Source organism: Aquarana catesbeiana, linkage group LG06 (genome assembly GCF_042186555.1).
Source record: "Aquarana catesbeiana isolate 2022-GZ linkage group LG06, ASM4218655v1, whole genome shotgun sequence".
In the NCBI taxonomy this organism is placed as follows: Eukaryota; Metazoa; Chordata; class Amphibia; order Anura; family Ranidae; genus Aquarana; species Aquarana catesbeiana.
Window position 1 is genome coordinate 125,431,903 of NC_133329.1, and position 11,985 is coordinate 125,443,887.

The 11,985-nt window shown below is 44.2% G+C and overlaps 1 protein-coding gene across 2 annotated transcripts in view; it reads left to right on the plus strand.

Annotated features, from left to right (window-relative positions):
• Positions 1-11,985, plus strand: part of LOC141148903 (uncharacterized) — a 104,145-nt gene that overhangs the window by 78,295 nt on the left and 13,865 nt on the right. Inside the window, exons 9-10 of one of the 2 annotated variants that reach the window (XM_073636753.1) lie at positions 3,224-3,358; positions 11,256-11,302. In XM_073636753.1, coding sequence (XP_073492854.1) covers positions 3,224-3,358; positions 11,256-11,302 — 182 coding nt within the window. The remainder of the gene's footprint in view (positions 1-3,223; positions 3,359-11,255; positions 11,303-11,985) is intronic. The other variant, XM_073636754.1, reaches the window with a different exon arrangement.

An 11,985-nucleotide genomic window follows, 5' to 3' on the forward strand; every position in this document is an offset into this window, starting at 1 on the left:
TCCGACAACATGCATCTGGTCATTTCTATAATGCCCCGTACACACGGTCGGATTTTCCGATGGACATTGTCCGATCGGAGCGTGTTGTCGGAAATTCCGACCGTGTGTGGGCTCCATCGGACATTTTCCATCGGATTTTCCGACACACAAAGTTGGAGAGCAGGAGATAAAACTTAGCGTTCGCAATGGATACAGCATTTTCGTCACGCTGCAATGTTCAAAATGGTTTAATACAGCGCACTCTCTTCTTCTTTATAATGTGACAAGAATTAAGTCATTTTGCTGCTCATATTCACACACACTTCTCACAAAGTTTTATTTGTGTTTTTTTTGTGGGATTCCCTGAATATATTGTTATTAGTTGTCACATCTGACAGTTTTAGATTTTTTAATTTTTTTTTATTTTGGATTTTCAGCCTTTTTTTTTCTTTAATGTTTGGATTTTTTCCAAGGCTGATCTTTGTTCAATGTTATTTTTATTTTTACTCCTGAATATTTTTGTGTGTGTTTTGTGTGTCAAGTTACCCCAACACCATTGATATCTTTTATTATTTAATCTCCAGGATATTGTTTGTTGTTGGTGTCCCTTGTTCATTTCACATTGTATATTTGAAATGTACCTGAATCCTCACAAACAAACTGTCATTTTTGAAGTAAAACACATAGGAGAGTATAATTCAAAACAAAAATCCTTTATTAAGGGATCAGAACAAAAAAAGAGGAAGGCAACACTGGATCAACAGGAGAAATTAGCGAAGCCTGGGACCCCCACGGCAGACATCAATTCTTCAACATCAAAATTGGTGGCCTGAGGAGTCCATATGTAAGGGAGGGCAGTCTGGTCCGGGATTTGCAGAGATCTGGAAAGCAGCAGATGACATCTGTGTCCCCAGGCTGTGGTACCACAAGAGGCTGCATTTTTTGGCCGACCAGACTGAACCCAGGGCAATCACTGCCTGGTCTTCCTTCCACGCTTCCTTCCCGGCTGTGGCTGTGCAGTTGGAGATGTGGCAGGAGGAGGAGTAGGACCTGGAGGAGGAGGAGGACTGGGGGGACCTGGAGGAGGACTGGGGGGACCTGGAGGAGAGGGAGGAGGAGGAGGAGGACCTGCAGGAGGAGGAGGAGGACCATCCCCAAGATGTGTGTGAGGTGTAATTTGGCCCCTCATACCTTTCTCCAGAGCCTCCGATATGAGGGCCTCACACAAGACTTTTTGGCCCTCCTCCATCCTCTGCATTTTATATGCTATGAAGGCAGCAATGTTCTCCTCCATGGTGTGGGGTGCTCCCAGGACCTCTGTAGCCCTCCAAAAGAATGCTATAGCAGCCTCCTCTAGGGTACTCGTCCTACTGCCACTTTCTCTTTTCAGGGGGGGTGGAGGGACCTGCAGATCAGCCAGCCGGCTCGGCCCAGCCACCTCCTGGCTGAGACTTCCCTGTGTATGAAAAAGGGACATGGTTTAATGTTTTGCATCATCAATCACAATCCTAAATTAGTACTCCCAACTAACATCTAGTTAACATCATTGATTGGACAAGCAGAAATATTTAGAGGAATGCTATACCTGGCTCAATCTGGGCTCCTCCACATGTGGCCTGGAAGGCCCAGGTTGGGCGTCAGAAGCCTCAGCCGGGGGGGAAGGAAGCGTGGAAGGAAGACTGGAGAGGGATGGCCTGGGTTCAGTCTGGCCTGCCAGAAAATGCAGCCTGTCGTAGTACAACATCCTGGGGACATAGATGTCATCTGCTGCTCCGGATCTCTGTGAATCCTGGACTTTCTTGCGCTCCCTTAGATATGTGCTCCTCAGGCAACCAATTAATATCTTTAAATAGGTGATGTCTGCCGTGGGGATCACCTGCTTCACAATTTCACACAATTGCTCCAGTGCTGCCTTCCTCTTTGCTTGGTTCTTGAAATGGGGGTGGGTAATCTCCCACAGACAGGGCAGCTCACTTAGCATCTCTACGAATACTGACATGAAGTCATTGTCTTTCATTAAGATATCCATGTTCACTGCAAGACACAACACAAGACAAAGCCTAATGTCAGACAAAACTCTCCTAATCTTGTTACAATATAGGCCTCAATCTAGAAGCAGTATAGGCACAAGTTTGTCTCTTACCTTCGTTCTTACGATCGGCGCGTCCAATGCTCCTTCCTCCGCTCACAGATCGTATGTAATACGCACGCGTGTTACGCTTTATACACACTGCGCATGCGTGTAACTCCGCCTGCCCCTGACGTTCTTTCTAGTCTATTCCCCGCCCCTTTTCGCTCGGCGCAGTGGGTGAAGAGCACATGGTGGAGTTACAGCAGGTGCCTGCTAATTCTAGCAACATGGAGGAGGAGGAAAGCCCGGATCCAGGCACGTCCCGATCCAGAAGGAGACGTTTTAAGGCCACAAATATGTCGTTTGGGGAGATGTTGGAGATGGTCGACATCATGAAGAAGTCCGACTATGACGGAAAATATGGGCCTTACCCCAACCCCAACATCCGAAAGGCCAAGATCATGGCGAAAGTGGTCAGGAGTCTTGAGAGGAATTTCGGGGTCCGAAGATCTAAAGATCAGCTCAGGAAGCGGTGGTCGGACCTGAAGTTGAGAGAGCCAGAGCAGTACCGAAAGATCCGGAGAGTGCTGCAAAAAAGTAAGTAGTTGTGCTGTGTTCCTATTCTTTCTGTCTTTATTCCGTTCGTTCTGCTCCATATGCTTTTATTAATTGTAACGTTTAAAAAGGTCAACTTTAATGTTCATGGGCCCATTATTCGTTCGTATCAAACATTTTTCTTTCGGCCTCTAGAACACCATTGTTTAGGCCATATGCATTTTCACACATTTTTGGGGGCCTACTTGGATGCCAAATATTTGTTTGTGTAGATGGGTTTGTTACTAGAATGAAATGCAAACTAGATTGTGTGTAAGGAGTGGACACTGAGCAGCTGTTTTCACATCTGGACACTGGAGCACTAGTGTGGGACCCCAGAACACCATTTTTATTAGGGGGGCACACAGGTGCTCCAGTGTATACTATAGGGGGGTCTCCATCTGTGAAGCTTGTACCAAACAGGTAAAGTATTGCAGCTTGACAAAGGACACTAAAAAATATACATCTTGGAACTCGGCTAAAATAGACAATTGTACCCCACTTCCAAGCAATGTTTCCTATTTCTAGTTCTGCCTTCAAATATCTGTGTGCTAAGTATACCATTTTTGTTTTACATAGGGGAGAAAAGACTCGGAGGACACCCCTCATCCCAGGAGACCAGAGACCCCCCCCCTCTGGAAGAAGGGGAAATACCAACCCAAGAAGCTGAGCAGGAGGAAGAAGAAGACGTGGTGGAGATTGGCACCACAACAGGTGAGTGTCTGCGACCACAGGCTCAGGTAAAAGAGATGGATGTTGGCAGATTTTTGAGACCTTTTTTTTTGTTCTTTATCTCTTTTTAGGTGATCGTGATCCAGAACGCTTTACATCTGAAAGTGCCCAGATACTCATCGGGGAGATCATGGGGTGTAATCTCCAATTGCAAAACATCCAGCAACAAATCAGCGATGTTATTAAAAAAAATAATAACATCATTGATGTTTTGGGGCGAATTTAAACCCCACAAAATCACCTGTTTTATCTTACGAAAATTTTTTCAATGTTTAGAAAAGCCAAATTTGGAGGATGCACACAGTGTGCCAACATGTGCTATCTGCCATCACGGGAGATCAATGGACGCGTTTTGGGGGTGCAACCCCTTCCTCAATTATAAAGTCGCGTTGAGGAAGGGCTTGCTCCCCCAAAACACGTCCCTTGATCCCCCCTGATGGCAGATAGCACATGTTGACATTCGTAAATTGGTGTGCATCTTCCAAATTTGGCTTTTCCAGGGGTGATTTCCCCCCATCTGAACGCTATATCAAACACAGTTCCTAAATACTCATGTCTGATATAGCCTTCAGGTTTTACCATATGTGAACTTTGTAAGTTCAAGTTTTTTGGCTTTCTTGTTGGTTTTACACAGGCCTGTTTTATCTGAAATGGATATTTCGATTTTTGATAATGCTACTGCAAACATTGTTATACAACAAACATGTTGGTTTGTTTTAAAAACCTTTGGGAAATGCACATGTGATTGTGCAGGTATAAAAAAGTGGCTTACTCAAGAATGTGTGGATTATTGTCTCAACACTACAACACTTTTGGGGTGATGTAATTGCTGTTTTATGCAAAAATGGGGGTTATTTCCTAAGGGCAAATACACTTTGCACTACAAGTGCAGGTTCAGTGCAGTTGCAAGTGCACTTGTAGTGAAATGTGTTTTTGCATTTAGGAAGTACCAGCCAACACTGTTTTTTATAAGGTTACCCAATCACGACATTTTCTGCACTCAACACATTTCTGTCAGGGTCAGCTAAAACAAACACAAGCAGTAAATGTCCACAAAGAATTTCTTTTGGTTGTTTTTTATTTGAAAAAGGTGTCACAGATTGTCTGGCATATTGATAGCCCCCCTACCCGCAAAGAACTCCAGGTAGCGTAACCGGACATCACGGGCATTCAGGGAGGGCAAGCCAGGACGGCCACTTTCAAGTGCCGTCAGTGTTGATGGATTAGGGATTCCGGCCTCAGGCCCAACTGAGCCAGCATAGTTGGCTGAATGTTTTCTTAAAAAATTATGGAGAACACAGCAGGCAAGTATTATATGGTTCAGTTTATACTCCGCCATATGGATGGGTGTCAGAAATAATCGGAACCGGCTGGCCAGGATTCCAAATGTGTTCTCCACCACTCTTCGGGCTCTGGCCAGCCGGTAATTAAAAACCCTCTGTTCCGGGGTGAGGGTCCTCATCGGGAATGGCCGCATCAGGTGGTCCCCCAGCGCAAATGCTTCATCAGCAACGAACACAAATGGGAGACCTTCAACATTGTCCTCTGGAGGTGGCAAGTCCAAGCTGCCATTCTGGAGACTCCTGTAGAACTCCGTCTGGGCGATCACTCCACCATCGGACATCCGGCCATTCTTCCCCACGTCCACATACAAGAACTCGTAATTAGCCGACACCACCGCCAACATCACTATACTATTAAACCCTTTGTAATTATAATAGTACGACCCCGAGTTGGGTGGTGGGACGATGTGGACGTGTTTCCCAACAATTGCCCCTCCGCAGTTAGGAAAGTCCCACCGCTGGGCAAAGTGGGAGGCCACAGTCTGCCATTCCTGTGGCGTTGAAGGAAACTGTTGAGGAAAAAACAATAAACATTACTATTTTTTCAAAGATACATGGCAAGCAGATTAGACACAAACATTATGTGGCAACCTCCAGATAGCATTTACTAAGGGGAATTTAACAAGGCCAAAGTATAAGGTACACCTATCATATTCCCCCTCCCCCCCTCTCATGGGCCATTTCTAACATTATAGGGGGGAACTCTTGGACAGGTAACCCTCTTCACTTCATTGAGAGATGAATGCCTAAATAATGGGTATTACTTGTAACAGACCCTCCTTAGTTACACTGTTGGCAGCCCACTGGACAGGTAAGAAGTGTCATAATACAAAGATATAAATACACACTGTACACACTTGAGGATATTTGGACATTCTGCTATTACCTATCAAGATAATAATAGAATAACAAAACTTTAAACAGTACCATTGGAAAGTATACAGGCAGGCCCTTGCACTACATGCTTTGGGGAATTCATCCATAAATCTGAGCACTAAAGAGATGGGTATAGTGTGTATGGGTTTGGCAAAGTCAGCAGATAGATGATTGAGGATAGAGAATTGGGATCAGCTGACTTAGCAGTTGGGGGAGGGAGGGTTAAAAAAAATTGGGGGACACCACAAAAAAAACCCTCTGGCACTCTGCCTGAATTGAAATCAAAAATCACATTTCCAAACATTTTAAGGGGTGTTTGGGGTAAAGCACTACTATAGAGCTGATAAAATACATTGTTAAGTGACTACATGAGGTGAATATAGGGCAGGAGACACCATGTTGGGGAGGTTATTGAAGGGCAAATATGTATGAAGGACATAAAATAATAATTACATAAAAATCCAGAATGCATGAGGACAAAGGGGACATTCACAGCATATTACAAGCATGGTAATTAGGGAATGAGGAAAGAAATACAAGATATTATCAAACATTCAATACAATAAAATGTGATATAAAAGGATAAAAATCTTACCTTCATATACTCCTTCTGCAGGACCTGTATGATGGCAGAACAGGTCTCTGGGATAATGATCCCCAGAGCCTGGGGGGAGATGCCTGTCGAGAACTTCAAGTCCTGCAGACTTCTCCCTGTGGCCAAATACCGCAAGGTAGCGACCAACCTCTGCTCCGCAGTGATGGCTTGCCTCATGCAGGTATCCTGCCTGCTGATATAGGGGGTCAGCGAAGCCAACAAACGGTGAAACACGGGGTCCGTCATCCTGAGAAAGTTCCTGAAATCATCAGGATTATTCTCACGGATCTCACGGAGCAAAGGCATATGAGAGAACTGGTCACGCTGAAGCAACCAATTCTTGGTCCATGAACTCCTCCCCACCCTGTTCATGGACTGGACTTGTGTTAAGGTCAGGACCCCAACACCAAGCCCCCGCACAGCACGAACTCTACAAAGAGTACGCATACGAAACATGGCTAGAAAACGGTCGGCTGCTCAGAACGAAGTAACAGAACGCACTGAAAAACAGCAAGGCCTGTGAAGAGCGACCTGAAAAACAGCAACGAGCGGGCAAGATCGCACAGAAAACTCCGATACGAACTGACTGCACGCACTGAAGAGCAGATACAAACCCACAAGCACAAACTGAACGGCAGAAAACGATCTGAAAGCCACGAGTGTGAAAAAGCGCGAATCGTCTCTCACCAAACTTTTACTAACACGAGATTAGCAAAAGGAGCCCAAAGGGTGCCGCGCTTGGTTCTGAACCGGCCTTTTCTAGTCTCGTCGTATGTGGTGTACGTCACCGCGTTGTTGGCGATCGGAAATTCCGACAACTTTGTGCGACCTTGTGTATGCAAGACAAGTTTGAGCCAACATCCGTCGGAAAAAATCCTAGGATTTTGTTGTCGGAATGTCCGAACAAAGTCCGACCGTGTGTACGGGGCATTAGAGTGTGATTGTTCCTTTCTGCTACATCATTTTGTTCAGGAGTGTATGGTGTGGTTGTCTGGTGTACTATTCCTTGGGGGTTATTTACTAAAGGTAAATCCACTTTGCACTACAAGTGCAAACTACAGGTTCAAAGTGCACTTGAAATTGCACTGAAAGTGCACTTGGAAGTGCAGTCGCTGTAAATCCGAAGGGGACATGCAAGGAAAATAAAAAACAACATTTTAGCTTGCACATGATTGGATAATAAAATCAGCAGAGCTTCCCCTCATTTCAAATCTACCCCTCAGATTTACAGCGACTGCACTTCCAAGTGCACTTTCAGTGCAATTTCAAGTGCACTTTGCACTTGTAGTTTGCACTTGTAGTGCAAAGTGGATTTGCCTTTAGTAAATAACCCTCACGTCTCTTCAGGCATGAGGCCACTTCTTTTCTTATGTATTCTCCACCATTGTTGGTGCGTATTATTCCTGGTTTCCATTGAAATTTTTGCTAGATAGGGCAATGAACTCTTGAAGTTTCTCTGATGTTTCATTCTTGTCAATGATCAATCATCAATGAAAGTCAGTAGATATCTGTTCCCGCCTGACATGGGAGTTTTCGTTGGACCGCATACGTCACTGTGTATGAGCTGCAGGGGGTGGGTAGTTTTTCTTTGAGAAGCCTGTGGAAGGGGAGCATGTGTGGCTTTTGCTTCAATACAGCACTTGCATTTCATGAGCACCTTGCAAGGCAATATCGTCATATCTTCTGATAAGCCTCTCTTTATAATGTGCTGTATAGCTGTCCTGTATAGCTTCTGGACTTCTGTGCCCCAGCCGCCTGTGCCATAAGTGAATACATTTGTTGTATAGGTCGTTATAGACTATATTGGCTTGCTGGTCTGTGGTAATGAGCCTGTATAGTTTATCATCCAGTTTTCCTTTTGCAAGGAATCGCTTATTATTGTGAATTGCCCATTCATCACCCTGGAACTTAACTGTGAGACCGTTGTTTGCAAGACTTTTCACTGATAGAAGGCTGCCTTCTAGTTCTGGAACATACAGAACTTTCTTTACAAGGATACTGTGCTTGCCTTGTGGTGTAATGCAGTTCAAGAAGCCCTGGCCTTTACCTTCGGATGTGATGCTTTTCCCGTTTGCTAGGAAAACTTTGTCTTTTGCATTGTAATCAATGTTTGTGAAGAAAGTCTCATCACTAGTCATGTGGCTTGTCGCACCTGAGTCTATGCACCAGCCGTGTGGCTTACCGCTTTGTGTTACTTTAAAGGTGCCACTCCATGATGTGTCTGCAGTTTCCTTTGTGGCTGCTTTGATCCTTTCTTTTGTTGATAGCTCTAGCTTTCGCTGTTTGGCTTTTCAGATAGGACAGTGCTTTTTTTTAAGTGACCGGTCTTCTTACTGCGTAAACAGGCATTGCTTTTTTGTTGTGCTTTGTGCCTTTGTACATCTTAAGAGCTTTGTCGTCATGGTGCATATTTTCTTTCCTTCTGTCATATTCATTGATTAATTTCCCTTTGACATATTCCAGTATCAGCTCCTGCTCAGTTCTGGTTTCTAAAGCGTCAATAAAAGCAGTATATGTCTCTGGAAGGCTGCAGAGGAGCAGGGCAACAATATGATTATCTTCTATGTCCTCTCCGATTAAGCGTAGCTGCTCTATGATCTCTAGCAAAGCATTCATGTGGTCACACATTTGCTGGCCTTCTTCAAGTCTCATCTTGTACAACTTTCTTAGCAAAAACAGTTTGCTGTTTAGACTTGAACGCTTATGCAGCTTTTGTAATGAAGTCCACATACCTTTGGCCGTTTTCTCTGTTCTTATGTGGATAAGCTGGTCATCTTCCACTAGTAAGCTTATAATCGCTTTTGCTTGCCTATCTTTTCTATCCCATTCCTCCTTCTCTCCGTTTGTGGGTCTGTCTTTATTCAGCACTTGCCACAAGTCATCCTTGCTAAGAAACATTTGTAGTTTAAACTTCCATAGCTGGTAATTGGCATTGTTTAGCTTTGCAACTGCAAACTTCACATCTGAACCACCTTTACCATGTTTCAGTAGCTTGTATACAGTATTCACTGACTTGCTGTACTCACTGAGTATTCTTTCCAGTGCCTCTGGGTGCTGCTGGGTTTGCTGGGTGCCTGGGCCCATAACCTATCATGCAGAGTATGGCATCATGCGCTAGAAGCTTCTTGGATACCACAAATGGCTTTACTTTTATGGAGGATGTTAATTATGTCTTACAGCATTAGAAACAGGAAGAGAACACAAACAAGTGCATATAACACAATAAGGATGGTACTTCCTCTGACTACCTTAGCATAGATAACACACTATTATACTACAGTGCCACCTGCTGGATAGATAGGTATAATGCATATACACAGTCACAGTATGTAAGCAGATTATTGTTGTTCTTCCAACAAAATAGCACCACACACACTAACACAATTGGTAATATTTAATGTGGATGGAAAGGCAGTACCCCAATGGGAAAAGAAATATGAAACAATGGCAATAATACAGAAAGCTATAGCAAAGACAATATAAATGGCAAATAGGTGAACATAAAAAAAATACCCTATACTGGAGGCAGTCCTAACTAGGGAGCAATATACAACCATGACAGTCTAGCAGTCTATAATTGCCCCTTCTTCCGCTGACCAGCTCATTGGGGCCCAACTCCAACATTGAAGTACTTAGGTTACTGTCCTTTTAAGAATTGATACAAGGATCGACTTGCAGACAACACTGTCCCTTAGATAAAAGAGGTAATGTGGTTTTGGCAAGTGGTCTCTCACCAACTCCTGTGTTAGCAAGGTGGTGAAACATAGCTGGTCTGTGTCAACAGCTCCCTTCCTCCTTGGACAGGCAGTGAGCTCCACCAACACACGTGGCTGTCTCCAATGTCCCTGATCTCTGTGGCTGTGCCTTCCTCCCTCTCATGTACAGCAGTGAGCAGTCTGCCAGCAACTGAATGTGCAATCAGTCCTTTCAGAACAGGCTCCACACGATCTCTCCTTGTCCCGGGAAAACAGCAGGGAACCACCTCTCCTCTTCTCTTCTTTACCCCAGTGCCTTATGGGATTTGCAGTCTCCTCTTTCCATCTCATACAGCTATCTCAGTCTGTCCAAACTAAACCTCCTACAATCCTTGCAGTCCACATTCTGTGGGCATCCTTCTTGGGTAGAGGGCAGGCTTGGCAGTCTCCTCCCTAAACTATGCCTATTTTAAAAGTCTCCTCTGCAGCAGAGACATAGCGTTCTTGTCCTGCCAGCAAAGAAGAAAAATATAGATTTATCTCAGTGGGACCAATCATTTCAACATCCATTTTCCTATAAAAGGATATGTGCTTTTAACATATTTTATGCTATGATGTTACTTGCACAAGCCTCCCTTGTGTAGAAATTCCATCTTGTTTGTGATGTCAACAGCCCCAGCAGACTCAAAGCTGGCATTCAACTGACATTCTATTACATTCCAATTCACTCCTCCCTTGGCAGCTACTTAAAAGTATATGGATGGAAGTTAAGCAATAAGTAGAGGATCTAGGCCAGCTCAGACAGTAATTGGACACTCTAGGAAAAGGAGAAGGTTGTGTTGTGCAAGGAGGGAGGGGCCTGTGCTAGGAAATTAACTCTTCCTGAAGAAATCTAATTTTCTAGCAAGGCAGAATGCAAGTGAATAAACACATACAGGCAGTCGAAGTGTTACAAATGGGTTAGGGACTGTAGGTTTGTTCTTATGTCGAATTTGTTTGTACATCTGCAAGTGTAACTCCAGCCTGTTCAGTGATGTGGGATGTTCCGGGTGCTTCTGCGCATGCAGTCATGTTATTTGGGGCTCTTGTGGCCATGCAGTACTGCAGTGTGGGATGTGTCTTGCGCCGACCAGTGTGGATAGCAAGTGGCCGGCAGTGACGTCACGCCACCTCCGTTCGTAAGTAGGATTCGTTCGTGACTCGGATGTTCGTAGCTTGGGAACTACCTGTAGTTATCTTTATAGAGCTATGCAGAGAACACTTCATAGAACACTACATGAACAAACAAAACAAAACAATTGTATGATCATTGAATTTGCTTTTACGCTTTATATTTCATGGCAAAATAATGTATTTATTTTCTTGTTTAGAAACAACCTTTAAATCCAGATGGAAAATCTGCAACAAAAGCATCTTGGTAAGTCTAAGCTCCATATTATCCAATGCCTTTAAAGCCAAACTCCACCTTTTGCAAAATAATATTAAATGCACTCATATTTAGGCTACTTTCACACTGGGGCGGGCAGGTGCTGGCGGTATATTTAGTGCCGATTTACCGTCGTTTTTGCCGCGCTATTTGGCCGCTAGTGGGGTGGTTTTAACCCCTGCTAGAGGCTGAAAAAGGGTTAACACCGCCCGCAAAGCGCTTCTGCAGCTTTCACACTGGAGAAACAGGTGAGGCTCTTTACAGGCACTATGCAGGTGCTATTTTTAGTGCTGTGGTGCCTGTAAAGCGCCTCAGTGTGAAAGTAGCCTAACTGAAACAAATGTGCATTTTATATTTTTTAAGCAACCGAGCGTGTAAAGCATTTCAACTGCAATCAGTGGATCGGGGGCGCAATGCAGACTCTCCTTGGAGCTCTATCCGTACCGAGGTACAAACTTTCAGTTACCTGGGAGGAGAAAGCGTCAATAGACTATAGGGTTGATTTACTAAAGACAAAAAGACTGTGCACTCTGCAAGTGTAGTTGCTCCAGAGCTTAGTAAATGAGGTAAATCTTCACTTTGCAAATGGTACCCAATCACGTGCAAGAAAAATTTAAAAAACAGCATTTTTGCTTGCACATGATTGGATGATGGAAGTTAGCAGAGCTGCACCT